At 37.4% G+C, this 27,001-nt stretch overlaps 3 protein-coding genes across 9 annotated transcripts; 2 read left to right on the top strand and 1 right to left on the bottom strand.

The window, feature by feature from the left end:
* LOC109232149 (universal stress protein PHOS34) lies at window positions 3,332-10,552 on the top strand. Its single transcript, XM_019397829.1, has 5 exons — window positions 3,332-3,747; window positions 3,875-3,978; window positions 4,493-4,611; window positions 7,788-7,877; window positions 10,144-10,552. Exons 1-4 carry the CDS (start codon window positions 3,537-3,539, stop codon window positions 7,864-7,866), a joined length of 513 nt encoding a protein of 170 aa, XP_019253374.1. The 5' UTR covers window positions 3,332-3,536; the 3' UTR covers window positions 7,867-7,877; window positions 10,144-10,552.
* LOC109232148 (aspartyl protease AED3-like) lies at window positions 12,933-14,879 on the top strand. The gene has a single exon (XM_019397827.1). The coding sequence runs from the start codon at window positions 13,404-13,406 to the stop codon at window positions 14,706-14,708; it is 1,305 nt and encodes a 434-aa protein (XP_019253372.1). The 5' UTR covers window positions 12,933-13,403; the 3' UTR covers window positions 14,709-14,879.
* LOC109232146 (ATPase family AAA domain-containing protein At1g05910) lies at window positions 15,252-26,773 on the bottom strand. 7 transcript variants are annotated; one of them, XM_019397821.1, is made up of 12 exons: window positions 26,687-26,720; window positions 25,616-25,710; window positions 22,945-23,210; window positions 22,287-22,388; window positions 20,322-22,130; window positions 20,054-20,242; window positions 19,814-19,956; window positions 17,783-18,025; window positions 16,954-17,140; window positions 16,276-16,341; window positions 15,932-16,181; window positions 15,252-15,769 (listed from the first exon to the last, which is right to left on the bottom strand). In XM_019397821.1, exons 3-12 carry the CDS (start codon window positions 23,167-23,169, stop codon window positions 15,396-15,398), a joined length of 3,588 nt encoding a protein of 1,195 aa, XP_019253366.1. In that variant the 5' UTR covers window positions 23,170-23,210; window positions 25,616-25,710; window positions 26,687-26,720; the 3' UTR covers window positions 15,252-15,395. The 7 variants fall into 7 exon arrangements, with proteins under 7 accessions (XP_019253366.1, XP_019253365.1, XP_019253367.1 ...); XM_019397820.1 differs by having other exon boundaries at window positions 26,645-26,718; XM_019397822.1 differs by lacking the exon at window positions 25,616-25,710 and having other exon boundaries at window positions 26,687-26,773.

The raw sequence follows: 27,001 nt of genomic DNA, 5'->3' as shown, positions 1-27,001 counted from the left end.
AGATATCTATATTTATTAATCCAAATAAAGTAACCAATTAATATATATGGTAGTTTTTTATTGTATTGTATTATTTTCTTTTTTGATATGTATTTAAATTCAAAAATAAGTAACCAATAACTAATTATAAACTAAATAACTAACTAGTAACCAATTATGCCATGTGGCATTTTTTTAGGCTGCCACTTGGCTTAAGGAGAGGGCTTTTTCCTCTCCTTTTAATAATATATAGATATAGATGTGCCCAAAAACGTGGGACTCCATAATGTTAATAACTGAATTGGGTAATTATTTAAAATTTGTAGTTTTTTTCTATTTTAAATTTTTTTGAATCTCCAAAAGTATTGGAGTTTTGTCCTAAAAACAGGACACGTGTTGATATTTCGTTTTGACACTTGGCATAATGTCATAGATTTGCTTCTCCTTTTATATATTAGTAGATGTTTTATTCTCTTTTTTTTTCCTTTATTAATCTATTTTTTTTCTAATGACCAATGCACACTTAATTCAATTATGGGGTAGTACATATAAATTTCAAACAAATAAAGAAAATTATTGTATTTTGATATATATCTTGTGTTCACAATATATCTTCTGTTTTACAGCTAAAATGAAAAGCTAAAGCATCGCATCCCAGTTGGGTCAACCACACGGGAAAGCCCATTTTAAGATTACAAGCCCAATATGGGACTGCGTCTGTTAAGTCCATGAACTTGCCACTTTTCCAGTATAGCGAGAGACCCTATTTGGGTAAAAATGGCGTGGGGTAGCCACTATTTGAGGTGGTATTTATTTTTTATCCAACAATTCTAATGTTGAGCGAAATAGCCAGTACTCTACTAAAATTAATATGAAAAGACATTTTTACCATTTCTTCCATTGCTTTTCTTCCCAAACCCTCGCTTCTCTCTCTCAGTTCGATGCATACCTGTGTTCATAGATAAGCCTAGTAACTTTGAAAATCACCTGCCTACTTGGTTGTTGGTTCGATTCGACTTTTGAGTACTTATGCTACTGAAAAGCATTTCAAATCTAACTTACTCTCTGAAGCAAAGAACACTAGTAGTAATAAATAACCAGTACTTGCATTCAAATTTGATTTCTTGCTGTTTTGGGCTAAATTGTTTATGATTAGAGACATTTCTGTTACGTAATAGTTGGTTGTAGTGGAACAAGTAAATGAGTGGCCAATAGAGAAACTTATACCATTGGAATTTGGAGGTACAAATTCAGATTAAGGAGTTAGATGTGTAAAGGGCAATTGGTCCTGAACTTAGAGTTTCAAGTTCAAAAGTTAAGGACACTTGGTCTTGAACTTAGAATTACAAGTTCAAAAGTTAAGGAGACTTGGTCCTGAACTTAGACTAACAAGCTCAAAAGTTAAGGACAATAAGTCCTGAACTTAGACTTACAAGTTCAAAAGTTAAGGACAAGTAGTCCTTAACTTAGAGTTACAAGCACGGAACTTAAGGACAGGTGGTCCTGAACTTCGAGTTCCAAGTTCAAAAGTTAAGGACATGTAGTCCTGAAGTCCTGAACTTAGAGTTGCAAGTTCAAAAGTTAAGGACACTTGGTCCTGAACTTTTATGAGCAGAAGGGTGTTTTCGTCCTGGCAGGTAAAGTTTATTAAAGCAGTGGCTAAAGACTAAAGACATTTTAAACAGTGGCTTAAAAGTAAATACATGTGTCATTAGTGGCTAACCGTGCACTTCTCCCCCCCCCCCCACTCCCCCCCTACCCCCCCCCCCCCCCTATTTGGGCGATGTGCACTATTAGCCACTTTAAAGTCTGTTGATTAAATTATATTCATAATTTAAAATATATTTAAAGGTTAGCTAATTCACCCAAACTTCAGGACTAAGTATCCTAGATTTTTGAGCTACTAATTTGAAATATTGGACTTAGTATCCTAAATTCTTGAGCTGTTAATTTAAAATTTATGACTAAGTGTCCTAAATTTTTGAACTGCCAATTTAAAATTCAAGACATAAGATTCAATTTTTTGGACATAATTTTTGAACTTTAGGACACGGTGTCCTGAAGTTTGAACTTTAAGGTTTAAACTTCAAGACACCGTATCCTAAAGTTTGAAAGTATTGGCTAATCTTTAAATATATTTTAATATGTGAATATATTTTTAACAACATAATAAAAAATGGCTACTAGTGTCATTTCCAACCCCATTTTGTAAGGGACTTTTGCATCTATACCTGATTTTAGGGTCACAATTGAACCGATACCCACTTTGTAAAAAATTTTACAAGCCTACCCACTTTACGATCAACTTCAGACTTATCGTGTCTGAAGTTTAAAAAAATTAGTCTGAAGTGAAACAATTGCACTTTAGATGCACTTAAGACCAAATAGGCCTGAAGTGCAACCAATGGTTTCATGCACTTAAGGCCAATAAGTCTGAAGTGAAAAATTGCACATGCACTTAAGGCCTAAATGTCTAAGTGCAACAAACGTTTTCCTACACTAAGGCCAATAAGTCTGTAGTGAAAAATTACACGTAAGATGCACTTAAGGCGAATAAGTGTGAAGTGTAACCAATGGTTTCATGCACTTAAGACTAATAAGTCCGAAGTGAAAAATTGCACTTCAGATGCACTTAAGGCCAAAAGATTTGAAGTGCAACAAACGTTTTTCTACAATTAAGGCCATTGCACTTCAGTTGCACTTAAGGCCAAAAGGTCTGAAGTGCAACCAACATTTTCATGCACTTAAGGCAAATTAGTCTGAAGTGTAACCAATGGTTTCATGCACTTAAGGCCAATAAGTCTAAAGTGAAAATTGCACTTCAGATGCACTTAAGGCCAAAAGGTGTGAAGTGCAACCAACGTTTCATGCACTTAAGGCCAAATAGACCTGAAGTGCAAATTGTCCAGAAACAGAAATTTGTCCTTTGAATTTGAACAATCCAGTATACGATTTAATACCTAAATCTACTCCAGATTAGCTCAAATTTGAAACATAACCTCCAAATATCATCAAGAACAAACCTCAACCATCAATTTGTCAAAACAACAAAAAATCTAACGAACCCATTTTACAAGTAAGAAAAAGAAGAGGAAGAAACCCTAAGCAATAGTAAAAAATAAAGTGTCACAACAGATCATCACTCTAAAATATCATAAACTACCTTAAAATATGTTCACAAACAATAGATAAAATCACTGTAACCAAAGAAGAAGAAAAATGAAGTTGCTAAAAAGTGGGTACATGTTAAATGGGGGCGACCAAATAGTGTGTCGGTGCAATTTGTACATTTTGTAATAATAAAATGTACGTAATATCGGATAATCTATTATAATATTATTTTTCAGCCACACACGCTAAAAAAAAAAAGGAAAAAGAAAAACTTGCCACGAAAGTGTTGAAAATGGTGGTATGTTAAAACTTCCAACGAAGAACTTACATCAGATTCGAAGGATTTCAGGATCAATGCAGTGGATTTAATTTCTTGATACTACAATTATTAGCTGATTCCAAGTAAAAACTCAGTACCAATTTTACTCGAATTTGCAGAAACAACCATGACCGGAAAGTTGAAGTGTGTGATCGTGTCCGTTGACGGAAGTGAAGAGAGTATGAACGCCTTGAATTGGGCTCTTGACAACATCAAGATCAAGCCCCATGATCCCGATTCTGGAGAACCACAAGGTTCCTTTGTTATTCTCCACGTTCAATCCCCACCGTCCATTGCTGCTGGTCTTAATCCTGCAGCTATCCCTTTTGGCGGTTCCAGTTAAGTCAATCTCTTATTATCTTTGTGTTTTAATTCATTTTTCTTTGGATTAAGGCGTAGGTGATTTGATTGATTAGTGTTCACATTTCTTGTTAATTAGTAGTACTAAGTTATGGAGATTAACAGGTGATATCGAGGTGCCTGCGTTTAATGCTGCGATTGAGGCACACCAAAAGCGGATCACTCAGGCCATTTTGAACCATGCTACTGAGATTTGTGCTAGTAAAAATGTGAGCTTTTTACTCATTTTTTATCTATGAAAGTTATCTTGCCGTTACACAGCTTACATGGTTGAACAGGTAGTTTGATAGAAGAAATATCTCATCGAAGTTTAAAATTGAATACTTCAATGAACATGAAACTATATTATAAATTATGAATTTATATAGATTCTATAGAAATGTGCTGGTATCAGAATTTTGGTGACGTTTCAAAATAAAAAGTTGCAATTTAAATTGTAACAGAAGGGATTCGTAATTGGAATTGGTTGGTGCTTCTGATCTACTTCATGTTTTCTTTTTGTTTCCTGCATTAGCAATTTGAGTCCACCATCACATCCTTTTTGCTGCACTTACATTGACGTTTTGCTTGATACGTCTTACATTTGTATCATTTGATGTGATTTGTTGGGCATTCAGTCACTAGAAATGCTAAAAATATTAGAAAAGCAGAAGCCTAATATGGTCGTGATTGGTGTTCTATGCTTCTATGTTTATTGATGGGGAAAGGTTCTTTCTGAATCAGGCAAATGTTAAGACCCAAGTACTTATTGGGGATCCAAAGGAGAAAATTTGTGATGCTGTTGAAGAAATGCATGCTGATCTGCTAGTGATGGGTTCCCGTGCTTTTGGTCCCATTAAAAGGTATAAATTCTCAACCTAGAGGATGTTGTTATTGTTGATTTATTCTGACTGGATAACCCTCTTTACCAAAAGCATGTGTAGATGGTTTTCCATTCAACATGGTGAGCATGAGCTTTAGTGGTCCGCTGTAAATGAGTAGTTTTTAACATTTACAGTCTTGTCGAAAAGTTATTTTGGAATCTCAGTAAGTGGACGTAGTTTAGGATCTCTCCCACTTTAGTCAACAAAGCCATATGTAAATATTTTGGATAACTTATGTCCTGATTCTTCTATGAGAATGCTTTCACAATTCAACTAGCTCGTTGGTCCTAAAACTTTAAGGCATACACGTTACTCCCTTTGTCCCAATTCAGGATTTGCAGTCCGATACATTTCCATTATGTTACCTAGCCAAACCCGCCACCTCATGTGCCAAAGTCAAACGGTTGTTCTTCCTTCTCCGCTCCTTCTTTTTCTACATATGCGGCGGCGGCAGAGAAGAGGGGACAACTTCTTTCTCCTTTGCCTTGCTCAATCTTCCTTTTCTGATTGAAAGTAGCAAGCCACTCTACTATTGGTACAGAGGCCAGATAGAAGGTTGCTCATCCAGCCCAGCGGATCCATTGTTTATGCGGCAGTGCAATGCAGCTGAAAAAGGGAAGCCCCTTTTTATTAGTAAGGTATAGGTTGGTTGGGGAAAACTCCAAAACTAGGGTTCCAAAAAGCTTACCTTATATTATAGAAAAGTTTGAGAAAGGGGCACCCCTACTATACCCCTAAACTACAAGCTAGCGCGCAACGGCTGAAAAGCCGTTGTTGCTTGCTGCTTGCAGGCTCGAAAATCTCTCTTTCGCCTCTCCTCCCTGTCTCAATTCTGATTGATTAGCTTCTTCCTTCGCGCAAGCTACGGTCTAACGACCNTACTTCACAACCACTTAATGGGTCTGAATAGGTCTGTATGATCAAGATCTATAACAGAGACTTAATTTCATTAAGATGCTATCACATGTTCATTATTAACTGCCACTACCGCCTACCATTATCAACTACCATCATGCCACCACCACCATGCTCCACCACCACCACCTCCACCACCACTACGCCACCATCATCCTCAATCATAGCCGCCACCATTATCGACCATCACCACCTACTATCCCCACCACTCCGACCACCATTATTCTCACTCACAATCAACACTCATCCACCTTATCTACCACAACTAACCAACCCATCACTATCAACAGCCACAGCCGGCACTGCCCATCATTATAACCTACCACCACCAATCCACCACCTTCCTCGGTCACAACTACTACCACCACCCGCCATTATTAACTATAACCACCCACCACCACCATCCTCAATCATAATCGCCACCACTACCAATCACTACTATCTACTAGCATGAACCACCATCATCAACCAAAACTACCACCAACCATCGCCTCTAGTTGGCATTTACTCGTTAGCCATCACCACCAACAACTATCTTTTTTGAAAAAAAATATATATTTTAATGATAGAATATTAGATTAGTTAGTATTTCATTTGAATTTTATGTTTATTAACTTTCAAATAAAGATAAATTTTATACATTCAGATGTTAAAAATCAAACAGTCTTAATTATTTCTATTCGGATCTTAATACACATCTTAATATATTCAGATGTATATTCAGATTCAGATGTCTTAATCTTAATACACATCTTGATATTCAGATGTGTATTCAGAGACGTCTTAATCTTAAAAAAAACAAATGAGGAGTGTGAGATTCGGAGAATCTCTAATTTTGTAGAACCTCACAGGGGATTCATACAGCGTCCCCAACTAGTTTGAGATTGAAGTATAGCTAATTAATCTATTGACCGATGAAGAATTACCAACAACTCAAAGTAGTGCAATAGACACTGGATGTAGAAAAATGGCAATTCGATATACGTTTGTACAGCTAAAGTAATAGTAGATAGAGCTGAAACCCTTATTTTACGTTGTCTCGTAATTTTTACGTGATTTCGTTAGTTGAGCAATGAATTTACTTTAGTGATGGAAATTTATGAAGAAAGCACAAAGTAAGTGCATTCCTTCTTACCTTGCTCATCTACCTAAGTTTTCCTTTGTATCTTTTTTTCAAATTGGCTATGGTCCTAAAGAGTCTTCTATGCAATCTAGAATTTGCACCCAGGGGCATATCTAAGAATTTTTGTAAGCGATGTCGAAATTTATAGAGGAATGAAAATAAATATCTATAATTATCATATTTTTATACAAGAAATGCCTTAATCCATAGGTTTTATTGAATCCTAAGTTAGAAAAGGTCCTGAGTTCAATTCTACTTCTTTGAGGTTCGAATCTGTGAACTCTTAGAGCAAATCAGGCACACAACCAACGTGCCAGGAGATGATGTGTGTGAAGTGGTGTCATTTTTTTCTACTTATTCAATTCCTCACAGTATTAATACATATATTCAGTAAGATTTTTCGACGAAGCGGTGTCACGTGATACCGCTTCGTTGAACGTGCGTCCGCCCCTGTTTGCGCCTCCCTCTTGTCCAGGCATACAGCAGTATATGCGTTATTATCAACTATGTCATCTGGAGGCAATCGCTTTAAGTTGCAGTTTTTTTATTTAAAACCGATGGCTAGTTACTTTATTAGGTACTTTTTGTATACGGTAATTGAATTAGTCTCTTAAACTTCATAAAAAAATTAGGCATCTTAACTGGAGTATTGCTGATAAAAATGAGCCTTAATTTTCTGTGCTATTTTCAGGCATGTCATTTACTGGGGATAACATGTAAGGTAACCTGGGTATAGGAAAGCTCTTTAATTAGCCTAGCCCCAAGGCTTACAATTCACTTCATAGACAAGTATATTCTGGCAACAAGTAAATGACTCAAAGATTAGTAGGTGCAGTTGTGAAGTGAAGCAAGTGATTTTCTGGTCAACCTGCTACACAAAAGGGCTCTTTACCCCTGGCTTCAAAATCATTTATACTTGTTTCTGATATTGTACCTTTTACCATAACCTAACATATGTAATTGATGGATGTGGATCTTTATCTTGGTTAAAAAAATCCTGTTGTTTATTGCCAATCTGAATTCTAGAAGTAGTTTCACTCGATTATATGGTTATTGGATCATACATGATCACTTCTTCTACACAGACATGTATTTGACTAATTTTAAATCTAAACAGGATGTTTCTGGGGAGTGTAAGCAACTATTGCTCAAACCATGCACAATGCCCTGTAATTATTGTTAAGGGTACTTCTTGATGCGGTTCTAGGTATGTTTACTATTGCTTCTTGTATAGCATTTCCCCTTTCTTCCCCTTTAACACTATGTGAAATAATACTGTCAGCACTGCTTAATATTATGTTACATCTGAGAATTTCAAGAATTGGGAGACTTTCCTTATTTCATGATGTTCAAATTCTTATATAAGGAGACCTCTTTTATGTTTAATTAAACAATTTCAAGAGTTAACTTTTCGTTCCTGTCTCTTTTCACATATTGCTAGAATCTAGTCAACATGTGCAACTTTCCAACAATCATCTCTTTCTCTTTTCTCTTTTTCATTTTCACATGGTAGTAGAGTATACTATCTTGATAAACATTTTTTTCTTTGTTTTCATAAATTTACTATACTTATCTTTTTCTGGTAACTGTTGTCTAGGCACCACTCTTATAGTCGTCGGTGACTGATCCAGTGGTACAATGCCCCTTTTAAGCGATCATTTCGATGATACTGTCACTTCAGATTGCTGGGGACTTCTCCACCAAAATATTCCAGAATACCTTTTGATCTCTTCTTTTTCTTCGTAGTATCCGAGTTAGGATATTAAGTCCCACCTTGCATGTTGAATTCCTATTCATTGTTCTTGATAAGTCCTAGTTTTTTTCTTCCTTCTAGTATTAGAGTTTGGCTATGGAGTAACGTATATAGAAAAATTTAGAGTTTGGCTATGGAGTATTCTTCACATTGTATTTCTGATTACTATCCGAAAAAGTCTTGGTCTTTCTTTGTTCATGGTAGTGGATTTTGGGTGAGTCCCTATGAACAATAAATTTTTGGTCATTCACTTTCTCGGTTACCTAAGAGGCGTCAATTCGCATTGATGATATCTTGAAATTTGCATTACTAACATCTTTCCGGTGATTAATAATATATTTCTTTTCGATGCTACAAGAGGCACTTTCTGTTGCGAAATTACTTATCAACTTGGGAGGAGAAAGAATTTCATCACGACTTCTGCTCTTACTTGGTGATCGATCACTATTCCGCGGTACTATTTAGGAGACTGTCTACCTCGGTATTTCCTAGTGTTTTTCCAAAATAAACAAACTTAAGTTGCTTCATCATCTTGAGTTTGAAGAGACGTCTTGAAAGTATTAAGAATAATGTGCAGAATATTGATCTATATTAGACCATCTTGAATATATAGAATTTCTCTAGCTGGCTTCAACTAGTTTGGGATTGACGTGTAGTTGATTGATTGCTTGTTTAGAATATTCTTTATGATTATGACACAATTAAGAATCCATGAATTAGGATTGTTCCTCATTTCACATAAACTTTTATAAGTTGAATAACTAATCAAATTCGACCCGAACTTTACTGTTTTTTTTCTCTTTTCACAAAATCTATGGTCTTCAGGCTGTTTAGTAGTCACTTGGAGTATAAATCTCGATTTCTATTTCAGTTAGTTCTTGTAATCTGCAATTAGCTTAATTAAATTATGTACCATTCTTCCAATTATGCAGGAGGGGAGTAGCCTTCAGACTCACCCAAAAGAACCCTCACCAATTCTTGCTATTTCTGCAACTTTATTGCTCTCTGTTCTTGTTTATATTTATCCCACAATAGGACGATTTAAAATAGGTGTAGCTACACTCTCTAGTCCTTTTGCTCTGGAGTCTTGGTCCTTTGTCGACATGCAATATCAACTCTTTTTTTCTTTAAGGTATTCACTAAGTTGATTGACCTTCTATCGACAAACTCATATTCCAGCTATCAAGCTAAATTCGATTCTCTTCGACAAGCTTCTTTACCGCCATCAGCTTTATAAGGTGGAGCTTTCCTATCTAGCACCAGAACTGGGTGTCAATATGGTGAGACGAAATTCATTCGTCTGTGGTGTGAAACTGTTCTCTTATTTCTCTCCATTACTCATGTGGCAGTGTACTCCAATTTATTTGAGACTGATACGTAGTTGTTGTACTCATGCGGCAATGAGGTGGAACCTCTTACCTGTTACCTACATCTAGTTGTCGATCTATCGCGATTTGCGTGTGTAAGAGAGTACGTCCGAACAAGCTCACATTGTGAGGATTTATTATAATTTGGCTATTTTTATGCTTGTCATCAACCTATTTCATCTCTCTATCCTAACGTGGGGATGATTATGCTTTTAGAATATAGGTGACTGTGAATGTTAAAGAACGTTGAGGAATGTCGATTGCCATATTTTTACTTTTTTGGCTTCTTGTTCATCTCTGTTTTCAATAACTTGCAAATTGAGAATGCTGATGGTGTATTGGTCTTTGCATAGGGTTTGGTAACACATCCCGTCTTTCTTTGGATGATCAGCCTTGAGCTGTAGTGATGGGTTGCTCATGAGATGCATGGAATGTGTTTCCTCAATCAAGAAATGCAATCTGGAAACTGGAATAAGCTTGACTGGCTGTCTATATGCTGTAAATCACGTGTGTTTTGCATTAATTTTCAGAGGTGGATCTTGGTTTGTGTATTTCCATATGTGCTGTTTGCAACTATGCAGATTTACATAATTTGTGAGTGCAAGAACTACTTAATTATCATCATGATGAAGATGTGAAGATTTTCAAAGATGATTATCATCGCTTGTTAATGTCATGAAAATGGCTTTCCCTTTATTGTAATTACACTGAAATGTATCAACAGTTCCCTTATTATTTATTCATTGGATTCTTGAAAGTGTGCATCTGGTCTGGTGATCCAGAATATATCTTTAATTAAAGATGAGTAGATGAAGCCAGAAGAAACTGACATGTTATTCGTCCAATCTGAGTCTGCGTGGTCCTTTTGGGGCAGAGGACCAACATACTATTGGCAGTTTATATTAAATAAATTCTGTACAATGTTTGAAATGAATAGAAGGGCTCGTGAAATCATTGAGAAAAGAAAGGTTTGAATCTGTCTGTCTTTGAGTATTTGGAAGTCACCATCAATGTCAATTCCCCAAAAGAAGATACTTTTTTTTATGCTTTTCTCCCATTTCGATTGGGAAGTACTTTGTTACTTTGTGTTTGTTGAGTTTTCACACTAGTCATGAGCGCATGACCTAGTTTATACATATACTACTACCTTTACTAATGTAGTAGCTGAGATGATAGATAATGTGAAAAGAAATTCACAGGAATTTTGCTGGAAAAAGTTATTCCCTGGTATCAAAAAGAAAGGTGGAAATCCGAGTACCGGGTTGATACATATGGTTCTTAATCTTTTTGAATCATTTTTTTGCATATAAAAATTAGATAAAGAATACTATATTTATAATTGAAAAAGTTAAAGCTATGATAAAAACAATCAGGTCACATATTATAATAGTTATAGGTAATTTCTTGATAAACATTAATTGGTAATTTGGTAAAAATGTGATCTAACATATTATGACATGTGGGTGAGAATCATGGGATCTAAAGTTCAAATCTCAGCAGAGACGAAACATTAGGTAATTTTTTTCCCATTAATCCAAGCCTTGATGGACAGACCACCCGGTTAATCCTGTTAATTAAGTGCTAAGGTCGTACTTTTAGGATGGGAGTCAGTCCGAGGGGAGTTCAATTAATTTATGTTGGATCTTAAAGGCCATGCTTAGCTTTACGTTGGATGCATGTGTACATGTTTAAGCTTAACTAATAATACTAACAAGAGTATCAGTTTCTTAATTAGTACTAATATATAATTACAGCTCCAAGAGATCTAATGAGCTAGAAAAAGATGCATTATTACATGTGATTTGACTGATTGCCTTGTACTGGTTTTCTAATATTGTTAATGACATGATTAACTAATTAAGGGAGAAACAGAGATCTCTTTCAAAAACATATAAATCTGCATTGCAAATTGTATCTGCAGCATGCAACCCCGTGACCGACCGCATCTCGTGCCTCTTTCTTTCTTTTTTTTTCGCTTATGGACAAAAAACACTAGTTGTGGTCCAACTAAGATTCACGAGCCTCTTCTTTTCACACCCTAAATATCATTTCCTCTCTTAGATTTTTCTTTTGAGTGGACGAAGTCAGTATTTAAAATTTATGAGTTCAAAATACTACTTCTTTTAAGTTATTGAGTTTTAAATTAATAATATGTGCATAATTAATGAATTTCTTAAGACAAATAATGCTGGCTCCGCCCCTGGTGTCCGGTATCTAAATTTCATGGAGCTGATTAATCTTGATTCATTTTGGGTGACCTTCGCTAAGGGAGGATAAGCGCTCCCTATAAAAAAAATTCTATTCTAAGGGTTCGAACTCGGGACCTCCTGTCAACGATACACACCCTAAACTTCTCAAAAGCTAGCTATAACTAGATTGTACTGTTTCATGACATTTCATGTGGTCCAACGTTCTCCACTTTGGTCAAATACATGAATCAATAATCATAGATATATTTGAACTGGACCTATAAAAAAGAGGTACTTAACTTGAACTGGTGGCTAAGCAGAAAAAGATTAATACATACACACTGAGATGAGAAGTTCTTTAGTTTCTACTTTGATAGGTTAATAATCACTGTTTTCTCAAACTTACCAAACTTTTTTGCTTAAGAAAGGTCTTTCAAAGTGGAACAAAAATCAGTTCCTTAATTTTGTTCTATTCGAAGTAAGTAGAAAGTGTCAAGAGTGGTAAATTAGATAAAATGTGTATGGACAATGATTTTATTATATTTTATTGACATGTTGAAATAAAATGACAAACTGGAGTGGCTAATAACGACATAAATCGGAAGCATTGGAGCAGACATTTATTAGGATCCAAACTCTCTTCTGAATTTTTTCTGATCAATCTGTCTTCCCCATAAGAAAACTATTCTTCCTTTTGTCTTCTTTTATTATTTTATGGAGCTAAGTATGACTTATTGTCACTCCATTTTGGGTCTTAGCTAAGCTTCTGTACAAATATCAATTGTACGTAGCAAAAACTCACGTGAAATGCTGGATATCGACCAATAATTTCACACCCTTTTCCATGCTGAGGTGGATCCAACATTTATATTTAATGGATTCAATGTTGCATTGAATTAATTGTACTGCTAAAATTATGATTTCAGATCTAATATATAGACTTCGTGTCAAAAGTTCTGGGTGCAGATGAACCCGCAACCAAAAGATCACATCCGTCTATGTTTCCATGCCATACCATCATAGATGGATCTAGAGCGAGTTCTGTCGGTTCAACTACATTAGTTGCTTTTGACTTCAATTATGTGTACATATTACAAAAACAACGACAACAAAACCACTGTAATCCCACAAGTGGATTCTGGGGAGGGCAGTGTGTACGCAGATCTTAACCCTACTTTGTAAAGGTAGATGTTATTTCTTATAGATTCTCGGCTCAAGGACAGAAGGTAGGGCTAAGGTCTGGATACACCTCTGGTTACCGCACCAATTCACATGAGAGCTGCTGCATGAAGTGAGCTGAGAAAGGGTTGGGGTGTCTTCTATATATAGTTATTTCTTTCTTGTTTGACATATCCTCTCATCAAAATTCTTATCTTTTCCAGGGTTGTGGCTGAGTGAAGGCCTTGTTAAGATAAGAAAAAACCATGGCTTTAGCCATTGCTACATTCCTCTTCATTACTCTTCTTTCAACAAAAGCTTCAGCCTTTGATTCATGTGCATCTACTAATGAAGATCTTTCAGTCATTCCCATTTATGGCAAATGCTCACCTTTCAACACACCAAAACCTTCTTCTTGGGAAAATACTGTCATCAACATGGCCTCAAAAGATCCACAAAGGCTTTCTTATTTATCCAGTTTAGTGGCCCAAAAGCCCAATTCAGCCCCTATTGCTTCGGGCCAACAAGTATTCAACATTGGCAACTATGTGGTTCGGGCCAAGATTGGTACCCCGGGCCAACTCATGTTTATGGTCTTGGATACCAGTAGCGATACTGCATGGGTGCCATGCAGTGGCTGCACTGGGTGCACCTCTACCATGTTTGCCCCGAACACGTCGTCGACTTATGGGTCCACCGAATGTTCAGCACCCCAATGTACACAAGTCCGGGGACAATCTTGCCCCGCTGGTGCACCAGGTGCTTGCTTTTTTAACCAATCTTACGGCGGAGCCTCATCATTCTATGCTACGTTGTCTCGTGATGTTCTTAGACTAGGCACTGATGTTATACCGAATTATTCTTTCGGGTGCATCAGTGCCATATCCGGGAGCTCAATTCCGCCTCAAGGGTTATTGGGCTTGGGCCGGGGCTCCATGTCACTACTCTCACAATCAGCATCACTCTATTCGGGTGTATTCTCATATTGTTTACCAAGTTTCAAATCCTATTATTTCTCTGGATCACTCAAACTTGGTCCCTTGGGCCAACCCAAGAACATTAAATTTACCCCACTTCTTAAGAACCCACACCGACCGTCTTTGTACTATGTGAACTTGACCGGTATAAGCGTGGGAAGAGTCCTAGTTCCAATAGCTCCCGAGCTCTTAGCTTTCGACACGAATACTGGTGCGGGTACCATAATTGACTCGGGTACGGTCATTACCCGTTTTGTTCAGCCAGCTTATAATGCAACACGGGATGAGTTCAGGAAACAAGTGAAAGGACCTTTTAGCTCCTTGGGTGCATTTGACACATGCTTTGCATCCACAAATGAAGCAGTGGCACCAGCCATTACATTGCACTTCACAGGAATGGATTTAGTGCTGCCAATGGAGAACACTTTGATACACAGCAGTGCAAGTCCAGTGGCATGTTTGGCAATGGCAGCAGCACCAACCAATGTGAACTCTGTGTTGAATGTTATAGCAAATTTGCAGCAGCAGAACCTCAGGATTTTGTTTGATACTGCTAATTCTCGTTTGGGAGTTGCTCGTGAACTTTGTAACTAGATTTGAACCCCCCTTATTTCCCTCAACGAAAAGGAAAGAAATCCTTTGTTTGTCAGGTCCATTCTCTTTATGTGCCTTCCCTATTCAGAAGAGATACTGTATCTGGTGTAATTCAACCTGTTTTTTCTTTAAATGTTAAAGCAATTCATGAGATGACAATTACTGCTTACACTTCGTAGTTTTCTTCTTTTACTTTATGCTTGTTCTTGTTCAATTTTAATAAATTATGCAGAGGACCAAGTCAGTCGACTTGGACATAACATACACAACAAATATTTTCCTGGATTTGAACGCATTACCTATAATCCAACCACAACAAGTAGTTTCTACCCTAACTCTCTTCCCCGCCTTCACAATAACTGAAAACTCCAACACATACCAAACACATGAATCACAACAGAAAAGAAGAAAGGAACAAAGACTACTCTATTCACTTTCAGGTTTTAAGAAGCTATGTAGCTCACCAGTTCTAATCGCCAAGAATGAAGAGCGTGTACAGAGGAGAGGGAAATAGTAATGAATGAAGTGCGGAAGCACAGAAGAGGAGCAAGAAATAAGACTATACTTCTCTTTCTTTTTCCCGTGTAGCACAACAGATGCAAATTAGTTGACATTTCAATGAGCGGATCAATAAACTTTCGAAAATAAAAAATAAAAAAATTTCATGGCGGAAAAATTGGTGCTACACTAAAACTTCGACTCATCCTCTACAAATTTTAACAAAAAACTCAAAATTGATGTCTTAAGATCTTCGTTTGTCACAGCAGTTTTTGTTTCGAAAACACCCTTCATGATACGAGTGTATAATCTTTCCAGCTGAGGAATACCATAGTCCTTTGACCGCTTCACGAGCTGCTGCTTCACTGACTCGATTTTACAGGACATTTCTGCATCTGACATTGTAACATCTAGAGGTGTGCATCCACTTGTATCTGGCACGTCTGCAGGTTGATTCCTATCAGCAGGAGTGCTTTCTGGCATTTGCTCTAAAGCATCTTCTTCGTGGTCATTAGATAACTTGAAAGGCAATGAATCCTGAGGTTGTAATTCATCATCTGGCACTGAAGCACGGATAGAACATCATTGTCAGCCACAGGAAGATTTTCTTTGTTCCAAAAATATTAGAGCAACGGGCAGCTATCAAAATGTAAGGTTTACAAAGAAAGATGTACCAGGAACTGGATTTTAACAACTGTTATTTAGCAAATACAAAAAATATTTACCTGATTGTGCAGAATCAACCTGTTTCTTGTGCCTTTTCGGTGCTTCATAGCTCTTATCTAAGTTGACTTCTGGCTGGACATTACGAAGGCGGGCACTTGCTCTAGTCATAGTAGTCAACTGTAAGACAGGAGTTTGTGGCAATGCATATTCACCTAATTCGTCAGGAACTGACACTGGACCCCCTTCGGCAGCAATCTTCTCACAGAAGGCAACTAAGGCAGGATCCATTTGGGAAAGCATTCCATGTACCTGCAGAAAGACATCACCTGATGTCAAACCAACTCAAACTATACAAGAAGAAAGTACACCAGAGATAATTGGAGACCAATCACTGTGAACATACTGAATCTCGAAGCTCGTAAGCTCTACTAACAATCCGCGCTCCATTGTAATCATCCCCATTGTACTTCTGCAACGTAGGCTTAAAACATCAAAATGTGGTACCACATTGATATAAACTACTTATCCAATAATATGACTTATCCATTGCAGTTAAGTATCCTCGGAAATCAGTCTGACGGACAAATTCTACAGAAAAGAGCCTTCCCACTTACAATCCCAACTATGTAATTAATCTTTAGAACACCACGTTGTCTCAGAATCTGACATAACCATTTGTAATGAATACACACCACAAAGTGATTAGCTGGTATACATATTCAATTGCATTCCAGAAAACATTTACAGCCAAACAATTGGAATATACTGATCGATAGAAGGGGAGATAAATAGGACCAGAAAAGAAACTATGAATACTAGATAGCAAGCTTGGCCAATTTAAAAGTGCAATATGCAGTGCTAACTTATCGCAAGTTTTGAATAGGGTGGTTTGGGGCGAAAGATGACATACAATGGCAATACAGAGTTTGCTCATAGACAATCACAAGTTGTAAAGTGGGCGTTCCTAATATCCTCCTAATACTAGCATGAAGAAATGGACTAAGAATTGCCGACCTGCCATCCAGGAAGTTTGACAGATTGACATACAGAAAGATCAAATGCATTAAAGAGTAGCATCTACCTTTGCGTTGGCGACAATGAGGTCAAAATCTTCTAAGAAAGCTTTGGAGGTGACATACTTCCCACTGTCCACACGCTGCAGCAGAGTTGCCATGTCCATGGGGTTCTGGATGATCGAACGGTAGTTTGGAGCATCCTCATCCATTACTGGATAATGGAAGGCGCTAAAACGTTTATCGTACAGAATCCTGCATTGAATGACATGTGATGGATGATCAATTTTAACTTCCATATGACACGGTCAAGATCAACAAGTGAAGATAACTTGTTACACATAAACCCTGACCAAAACCAGCAGAAGAAGGCACACACAAAACATGCAGATGGAGAAGGGAAAAAGAAAAGAAAATAACAAACTGAAAAACATAACAAAAAATGTGCAGATGAGCCAAATGGTTGAAGTGAGGACTAATGCACAAGGATGTGAAAACAGCACCCAAAAAAAAAAAACAAGGCCATGCACCAATTTGACCAATATAGCATAAAACCCATTCCTAAAAGACCATTTCTCCAGCTTAAACATTTTTGTATGACTTGCTACGTAATCAACATAGAGGCACTTCCACATATAAGAGGGCGATTACTTCATCCAATAGAGTTTCTCATGTTCTTCTGAACAACAAAAATTTCATGAAAGACATGCAAATACATTCAGACACAGCAAATAGACATTCTCTGCAGCTGCACTTTCCAAACATAAAATTAAGATCTAGTATCTGAAAATATAAAGAAGTATGTGGATACCACCATGGAATGTAGTTACTTCAATCAAATTTAGAAACCATGTTATGAATTTCCAGCTAATGTGCTTTCTCAGATCAAATATATACCGGTTGCATACATCACGCAGGCACATCCTCAATCGCCTAAGGGCATGGCCCTGAGCTTCAGCTTTGGCTTTTAATTCAGATGCCTTTGGTCCAGCAGACACCTTTGGTGCCTTTGGGAGGTCAGGAGGGGAGTCGAATTTATCGGACTTCTTCGTAGCTTCAACTTGAATTGACAAAGCAGCTTCTATGAGACGATCAAAGAACAGAGACCTGTCTTCATCTGATGGAGTATCCAAACACAAGCTGTGAAAAAAGGAGATAAGGAACATCTGTTACTATTACTCCAAAAATGGACTCATATAATACTTATCAAGTCATTTACCAAAACAAAAAGAGAAAAACATATCTAATTACATATGACGAAGTTATCTATCCAACCCCCAAAGGATGCTTTGTAAACTACAATATAGGTTCAATGCAAGCTCCAAATTTTAGCAACAAAGCATATTGTAGAGATTGTAATAGGAGGAACCCAAAAGAAAATTAACACCTTCTGCAACGCAATTTTCAGTAATACTTTGTATTTTATTTTCCATAAATAAGGTAATGCCCAGGTGTAGTTATAATTAGCTTTCTGAAATGGAGTTGTCGTCATCATTATCGTCTGCCAACCGAAAGCAGCGCTACACCACTTGGACCCTCTATCATCAGTGATTGAGGAGATCATATTCTTAAAAGCAAATGTTATGGGATAATGCAAATTAAAAAAACTATCCTCAACATTTGGAGCTCACATAGAACCCATATTTTTAGTTTGTATAAAGCACCCTTTGGGGGTTGGATAGAATAACTTTGTCGACCATCTTTCAATTTCTTTATTTAAAAAAAAAAGAGTAGAGAACTAATAAGGATTTAAAAATAGTTCGTGGCCATCTTAAATAGGTCTATAAAAAACTGAACCGTAAACAGCTATTCACCAAAGAAAAGAGAAGGGTTTATAGACCAAATTTCCTTCAGCTTTACCACCAATGGTACAAATAAGCAATGTTCCAAAGCCAGATAAACTGTACAGAAGAACTGTTTGAGAGGTTCCATATTCCCTAGCAACAAGAACAACAAACCCAGTGTAATCCCACAAGTGGGGGATGGGGAGGGTAATATGTACGCATAACTTACCCCTACCTTGAAGGTAGGGAGGTGGTTTCCCATAGACCTCGGCTCAAGGAACAACGAAAAGGAAGCAATAAACAATAATAACAAGAAATAACAAAGACACAATGTGTAATAACAAAGATCTAGAAATAAGAAATACATCTAATACTACTGGTGAGAATGACACCAGGTGTAATAACAAAGCTCTAGGAACATGAAAATATAAGAATATTACGAATACTACTGGTAAGACTAGGAGGTTCCATATTGCCTAGACGAAGTAACTTTTCTTAAATGTAGCAAGAAGCCATTGAATATCATTCATACAAAATTTTATGACAGAATTCCATGATAACAGCAAGGGAAGGCAAAGAGCAATAAATATATCCAAGACTACTTTCTTTTTCAAGAAAAAAAATATATCCAAGACTACTTTCAGATGCAACCTTGAGATCACCACTACAGCTCAAAATGTGATTTAGGCCCAGAGGGCATCCTTGCTTCTCCTCCTACCTAACTTATTCTCACAACCTTTGGAGAAGAAGTGTTAACTTTGACCCCACTGAAATTCAAGGTAAGAACTTTCTGTGACTGCAAACCTCATTTTTATCCTAAAAGGAATATATTGTCCCTGATGATCAGGATAAAAAGCTAGCGGCAGAAACTACAAAGTAGGCAGAGTACCATCATTGATACAATTATTCCCTATTTTGAAAACTATCCACAAATATAAATAACATCATTGAACACATCAACCTCCAAACAGAACTTAACATGAAACTTTTAGCCAACTAAGATGAGGAAGTAAAATTTATAAGCAGCTGGGAAGAGTTAGATAATTGATGAAATGAAGGTAGATAAGCATATCCAAAGTATGCAAAGAGAATTGTGCTAATGAAAAGACAACTAAAGGTGGATTTCAAGCTAAATAGAGCATACATGCTATGGTGTGAAAATACTGAAGAAGGTTCATCAGGTAGATCAGAAAGTGGTACTGAGGAAGTCCCAAATAATAGTATAGGCAAGTCAGATGGTAGCTCTTCCAACAGTGTCTGCAGAACAGCTTTAAGCTGCTCGTGTGCCTGAAGAAATAAGCAGGGTCAAAAAATCATCTATGCACTAAAAATGTCAAAATAAAGCACGAAGGAGGAGGAAAAAGAAAGATGAGAAATAACCCACATTCTCCCACCAAAGATGGAATTGAGGTAAATAGAGTATTGACGGGGTTGTTCTCCTTGCTTCACTAAATATGTGAACTAATGCCTCCTCTGGTGTCTTGGCCCCGGGGTCAGAAAGAAGGGATGGAAGTCCAAGTGAATGAACAGGAAATTTTTCCAATTCGTGTAAAATTGCAGGCCCTACATGATCCTGGAAAACTACATGAGTAAGTATATTTAGTGTGAAGTCCATATTTCTCCAACTTATAAAAGAGAGGTCTGAAGTTTACCAGCCCAACACCTTCACCACCACATAGCAGAAGTCGAGGTCTGTACACAAGAGGAATAGCAGAGCCATAGGAGAGCATGGAAACTTTGCTTAATTCTGAAGAAACTGAAAGAGGAAAAATATCCGAAATCATGCTCATAGCTTTCCGGAGAGGTTCGTGCAGACAAGGTGCAACAACAGAAGATAATGGCCTAGAGTGCACAATTGAGCCTCTATGGGCAGCTGGAGTGATCGTTGTCATGGCCTCTAAAAAATGATACTTTTCCACCGTGACTGATTCAACATCTATCAGGAACTTGTCATCACTAGTGTAAACTTGAGGATACTTTTCACGGAATGCACGAATAGCAGCTTCTGTGCACAATGCCTTTAGATCAGCACCACAATATCCCACGCAACTAGCTGCAAGTTCCATTTTTAGCTCTTTCGAAGGAGGCTGCTTCCACTTCCTAGTGTGAATATCCAATATTTCAGCGCGTGCCTCAAGGCCAGGTAAAGGAAAATTAAATTCACGATCAAATCTTCCAGGTCGCCTCAAGGCTCCATCAATGGCGTCAACCCTATTGGTTGCACCAATCAAGACTACTTGCCCTCGAGAGTCAAGACCATCCATCAAAGCCAGCAAAGTTGACACAATGGAGTTATGAATCTGCTCCTGCTTGCTAGACCTAACAGGAGCAAGCCCATCAATCTCATCAAAGAAAATGATGGAAGGTTGGTTCCTCTGAGCTTCTTCAAATAACAACTTTAACTGTCTTTCAGCCTCACCCACCCATTTGCTCAGGACATCAGCACCCTTCCGCATATAAAAACTGACTTTCTGGCCAGCCTTTGATGCAGCACAAGCTAATGCTCTTGCGATCAGTGTTTTACCTGTGCCCGGAGGTCCACACAATAAAACTCCCCTTGGTGGGGTGATGTTATAACTTGCAAAGAAGTCTGGATATAATAAAGGAAAAAATACCATTTCTTTCAGTGCATCAATATATTCAGAAAGCCCACCAATGTCATCAAAGCTTACAGTTTCATCCACTTGGAGTGGTTGAATATCAGCCCCTCCCTTGGAGCTTGGCCCAGCAGTTTGAATTCCAGATGTCAAATTAGCAAACGCCTCACTTTGATGACCCCATCCAGATGCAGCCACGTTTAATCCCCACGATGATGCTCCTTGCATGTCTAATCCCCCTAAAAGCCAAGGTGGTCCAGATCTGCTCCCGCCTCTACCCCAAGGAATTGGAGGACCTTGGTCCAGCTCATCTACAAGAAGAGAATCATCAGAGTCATCACCGCGTGTCATCCGATGACGTTTATGAACTCGGGATCCTCCTCTTCTCACATCTCTGTTCACCTTGGTTCCCATCCCTTGCTGAAGTACTCTACGAGGAGATCTTGGCCTTTGTTTAGCTCCTTCCATAGAAAGCCTACTGACATCAGCTCGGTTGCGGAGGTCATATCGCCTTCTACCATCCTGTTCTTCACCCTCTTCATCATCACCATCTTCGTCGCCTTCATCTTCACCCTCATCCTCTCCATCACCGTCACCGCCACCCTCATCCTCTGCCTCACCATCATCAGCATCATTATCATCCACATCATTTCCATTTTCAGGATCGTCCTGGCCAATCTTCTCGTCAGAAGTATCTTGTTCATCATCAGACCTTAGATTTAACTGTTGTCTTGCAACTGTCCTTGCCCGACGAGGTCGTAATCCTGCACGACGAGGACGCAATCCTTCACGTCGAGGGTTGAGGTCATCCTGACTTGCACTGTTATCATCTATCCGTTTCCTGGAACTTCGATACTTCGGGTTCTGAAACAAATTCACATTCAACCGAGTTTCAAAGGAACATCTACCATTTCTCGTAGTATGGCAAATTAGATAATTCAATATTCACAGATGACTTGCTATATGTTACTTTACATTTTGAGTTGGAAACGCATGCTAGCAAGACAATAAAAATCTTACCATTAGGTCATTATCCTCAGTTCCAGAACTATCTGTATATCCTTCAAGGTTCACAGAAATTCTCCTCTTTCTAGTAGAACGGCGAAGGTTGGCGGCAACTGACTGCCAAAAATCATTTCAACACCTTACTGTTCTTTTTTCTCATAAATAATTTTTTAAATACCTTATGAAATATGTGCAAATAAGAAGATAAATATCATGAAAAAAAAGTAACAGAATCAAATGGGTAGACAAAGGAAAAATAATAATTCCCAACCACACATGGAACAAGGTTAACTTCAGCAGAGATGGAAGAATTTGGTGGAGATATCGCCATCCAATGCCATATACAGAATAATCCATTGATGAAATTTAACTAAGCAGGCACCATGGTAAGGGTTTCCAAAACGCAACATTAATTGTTGTAACAATTTATATGTAGTGCCATTAGTTAAATCCAGCTGCATATCAGATACCTCACATTCACTACCATAAGCATGAAAAGGATGCTAATGTCGTATAACTTAAGATATGTTCACTAGCCCTTAATTGTCAATTCAGAGTAAACTTAAAGATAAAACAGATCTTGAGTTTTAAGAACCTAAAAAAGGAAGATGTGCTTTGTCCACAAGATGACCAAACCAAATCAACAGACAGAAAAAACAAGAAACAACCATACATCTGGATCTTTTGTCCGTACTGGCCGACTCCCTGGACGCAACATCTTCGCAATCTGAGATGCTGCAGTCCTTGTCTTGGTTTTGCTTCTCTTAGGGCGGATAATTTTTGGAGTATAATACAAGTATGGGCGACCATACAATGTTGGCCTTCGCCTAAGCCTGTCACTTGTACGAACTGGCCCTGGATCAGCACCATCAGCTTGACCAGATCGTTTAGAATACATTTTGGTTACAAATGTCTCCCCATGGAAATATACCTTCTAACCTATACATGCAGATCAAAATGTCAGCAAACTGCAGATTCAACATCCACATAAGAAGCATAGTACTGCATATCTACTTGTCTAAAAGGACTGGAGCATACATCACCTAATTCAAAACATGATTACACTTGTAGACCCAAACAAAAGGCTTTTAAAATTACAATTTTCTGCTCAATGCCTGTTAAAAGGAGGATGTAACATACAAGAAAAATGAATTAGGAATTTAGACATCATGTAATCATGCATTTCTGATCTTGTAACAAAGCTAATACCCACTTATTTAATTGAGTGACTTAGTTTGAATTCTGTTATTTCAACTATTTACCACTCAGTGATGCACATCACTAAAAGGTAAACGGTAACCATTATCATAGTGTTGACGTTCCAAGAGCATGAAACCGGGACGGTCCACTAGGTTTGAAGACCAGTTGCAAAACTAATATAGTCGGCAAATTCAAATTATATGAATCAGATGAAAGGTTGTCTTTTTGTTTTTGTTGACTCTTAGGAGCACTCAAGAAGAAAATATAGAGAACATCAAGTACCTTTTACTTTTGTTTTGTATGATATTGGCTTGAGATAAATTTAACTAGAGAACCTTATCAAAAAAAGAAAAAGAAAAGCGTTTAAATGGAGAAACATAGTCAGAAAGAATTATAGCTACCCAACTTGTTTGGAACTAAGGAGTAGTTTGTTTTTGTTGTTTGGAAAACCCAAGAGGGAGCTGTCAATTTAGAAGATTTGATGTTATTTGTAGAGAATCATATTTTTGTTAAGGTTCTTTACTATCGTAAACCACTTTTTTATACTAGGAAGTTCTCCCACCACATTATATTAAGTACCTTATCAGATAAACTTATACGATTCAGAGTTTCTACAGAGACTGATGCTCAATTTGGACGAACATGTATACACTTGCTTCAGAAGATCTGGATCATAAGTATATTTGTTGGCAAGAATACTGTAGGATTCATAGAAGTAACATAGAGAACGGTAGAATGAATGTCAGCTCTGATGTTATTAAAAGACATTGATTCGCTGCTTAAAGCGATGAAGCAATGCGAAGCAAGGAGTTATCGCTTCATTGACAAAATCGTGTGCCTAAATAAGTGTGCGCTTCAACAAATGACGCACATAGTGATTCCAACAAGAAATGGTCGATTCTTTAAATCTCAACCTTATGAATTGGACTAATATTGACATTACTGTATATACTGAATGCTGGAATTAGCTATTTCAATTGATATTTACTATTATAGTACTATAATCATATATATTGGTACTTTTATTTTCTTTGTAAATTGTGCGCTTAATCATTTCTTGCTTTTCTGCTTGAAGGCTAATGGACCTCTTTTTTGCACTTTTTGTTTTTAGAAACATTGCAACTCACCTCATACATACTTCTCTCTGCCTGCAAGTACTACAACCAGACTAACCTCCAATACTCCAAGTATCCAACAAATCCACCGCAAGAAGTCTTCATGACTCTTGAGACTACCAGTGAACTTTTTTATTCTGATAAATACATAATGATCTATTGCATCAACAACAGCACTATCTTAGCGGCTGTCTCTAATATGAGATTACAAAATCCAACTCCTTGACAATTTTGAAGGAACTGAGGAACTCTATCACTTCTCAACATTGTAAACAACTCCTAGCTTGCATCAAAATGCTAGCATAATGATAAACTTGGATTTTAGTCTTAAGATTTCTCTATAAGAGGTAAAAGTTTATTGATAAGACCAAGGAGTAGCTGTATAGTACAAGAAGTTCTTACTCCTTCTTATAGGTTTGAAGGAGTAATAAGATCAGACAGAGTAAACAAAATCAGTAACTATTTTCCCTTTTACACCAGAAGAACAGATTCTTAACACATTTATATTTTACAGAGGGATATGTTTTACCATTTTCACAAAGCAATCTACTATTTCTCTCAAGCCAATACTCCAGAATATGGAGAAGGAAACTGATCTTCAAAGTTACCTGCAAGTTTTTGCAGTGGTCTGCCCATTCCAATGATTAAAACTTGCTGAATGTTCCATGGTATAACCTAAACCTAGAGTGGTGTAACTCCAAAAACGCTTAGAAACATTAACCATAAAAGCCATGTGAGTTTAAAATGTAGGAGAAGGTGATAACAGAATTCCGAGGCATCCTCACACAATATAGCACCAGCTTGCAGATAAATCCCCTTTTGCTGCAGGTTTGTCTTTGAGTAATGCAAATCACTAAGCTATATTTAGCTTAGTGAAACAGTGACAAAGTATAAGTGGGCAAGAGCATCAAATACACTATTTATTAAAACTGCTCTACCAACCAAGTAACAAATAACTGTTTTTTTGAGTTTTGACAGTTTCTTTAACTTTTAAATATTTTGAGAATAGAACTTTTAAATGTTACTTACCATGTTCCCTAAGACTTATATTTAGCTCCCAAAGGCAGATCTTTGTATCTTGTATGAAGACTCCCAAAGCTACACCTCGGAATCTCCAAGATAATCTGGATATTATGAACTTCATTAACCAAAAATTAATGGCTTTTTCACGAAGCTAAACGAACACAAGTGAACTCTCCAGCAATACCAACTTAATTTTCTGTCTTCCTCCTTACAATAGAAAGATAATAACTGAAGCATACATCCCCTCTGTCTATATCAAAATCTCACATAGCAAACGCATATACAAAAGTCAAGCAAGAGGACTCTGGAGTTGTTATTATTCAGATTTGAAAGACAGTAAATAGAACTTCTCCCCAAATAATCTTCTTATAAAAGTAAAAAGAGGAAGATTAAAAAGAAATGATAATGGTGGTAGCCCCCTTTTATTCCACTCTTCATGTTCTTCTCGCAATGTTTCACAAATTTTTTCTTATTCTCAGCCTATGTTTATTCCTTCACTAGTAAAAATCAAAATACCGAAGTGTGCAACCCCCCCTCCCCCATACGGGCAGAGTTACAGTACCTATGCTAGTGGAAGGTAGCAGATGGAACAATCGAGGTTGCGCGCAATTTGGTCCTGACACCACCATCATTCAAACAACATTATTTTCCTCACAAAGACACCAATTTTCCTTCCTTAACTTTCCTAAAGCTTTTCCCCACTGGGGATCAAAAGGTGAAAGCGCAACTCTTTTGAATAAGCATAAAATTTCATAAGTCTCAAAAACCCTAAAGCAGATAATATGGCAAAGAAAGTAAACAAAACAGGGACAAATGTAACAAAAACAACTGCACATTGCAAAGAACCTTAAAGCGCCAGAAAAAAAAAAAGCACAATAGACAGGCTGCAAAGTAATTAGCAATTCTCTAGGGTTCTATTTGAATTCAATTAATAGCACTAAAAGAACAAACGGAGCAGAAAAATTAAGTCAATGCGTTATAACAAGGCTCAAAATAAAGATGAAAAGATAAGGAAAAGCAGAAAGCTGTCCTCACTAGAAAGGCGAAACGCGGAGCAGTAAACAAGTGAACACGTACAGTATGGATATGAAAATTCTAATGTGAATGCTTCATTTGATGAGAAGTTCGGGGACTTCCGCCGTCGCCGGGCGTGTTTAACTTCAACAGGAGGAGAGCTGGAAGAGCTTTGAGAAGTGTTGGTGACGACGAAATAAGGAGCCAATGTGCCGTTTCGGTTTGTTAATATACGGGCGGACTTTAACGGGGCGGATTCGACCCGTAATGCACTTTGTAGTGGGGTAAATTTTTAAAAATAGCCAGATTTACAACTGGTCGTTCAAAAATAGCCTAATTTCAAAAGTAATCGAAATTTAGCCACTTTTTATATAAAGA

The sequence above is a fragment of the Nicotiana attenuata genome, chromosome 9, assembly GCF_001879085.1.
Source record: "Nicotiana attenuata strain UT chromosome 9, NIATTr2, whole genome shotgun sequence".
Classification (NCBI taxonomy): Eukaryota; Viridiplantae; Streptophyta; class Magnoliopsida; order Solanales; family Solanaceae; genus Nicotiana; species Nicotiana attenuata.
The sequence above is the reverse complement of the archived record's forward strand: the minus strand, read 5'-3'. Positions and strand labels throughout refer to the sequence as shown.

Coding starts and splice junctions, on each gene's coding strand:
- LOC109232149 (XM_019397829.1), top strand. CDS start 3,537: ATGACCGGAAAGTTGAAGTGTGTGATCGTGTCCGTTGACGGAAGTGAA. Junction 3,979..4,492: donor AGATTTGTGCTAGTAAAAAT/GTGAGCTTTTTA, acceptor TTTCTGAATCAG/GCAAATGTTAAGACCCAAGT. Junction 4,612..7,787: donor GCTTTTGGTCCCATTAAAAG/GTATAAATTCTC, acceptor AAATCTAAACAG/GATGTTTCTGGGGAGTGTAA.
- LOC109232148 (XM_019397827.1), top strand. CDS start 13,404: ATGGCTTTAGCCATTGCTACATTCCTCTTCATTACTCTTCTTTCAACA.
- LOC109232146 (XM_019397822.1), bottom strand. CDS start 23,169: ATGTATTCTAAACGATCTGGTCAAGCTGATGGTGCTGATCCAGGGCCA. Junction 22,131..22,286: donor CTGAGGATAATGACCTAATG/GTAAGATTTTTA, acceptor AATTTGTTTCAG/AACCCGAAGTATCGAAGTTC. Junction 18,026..19,813: donor GTATTTTCACACCATAGCAT/GTATGCTCTATT, acceptor CTTTTTTCACAG/CTTGTGTTTGGATACTCCAT.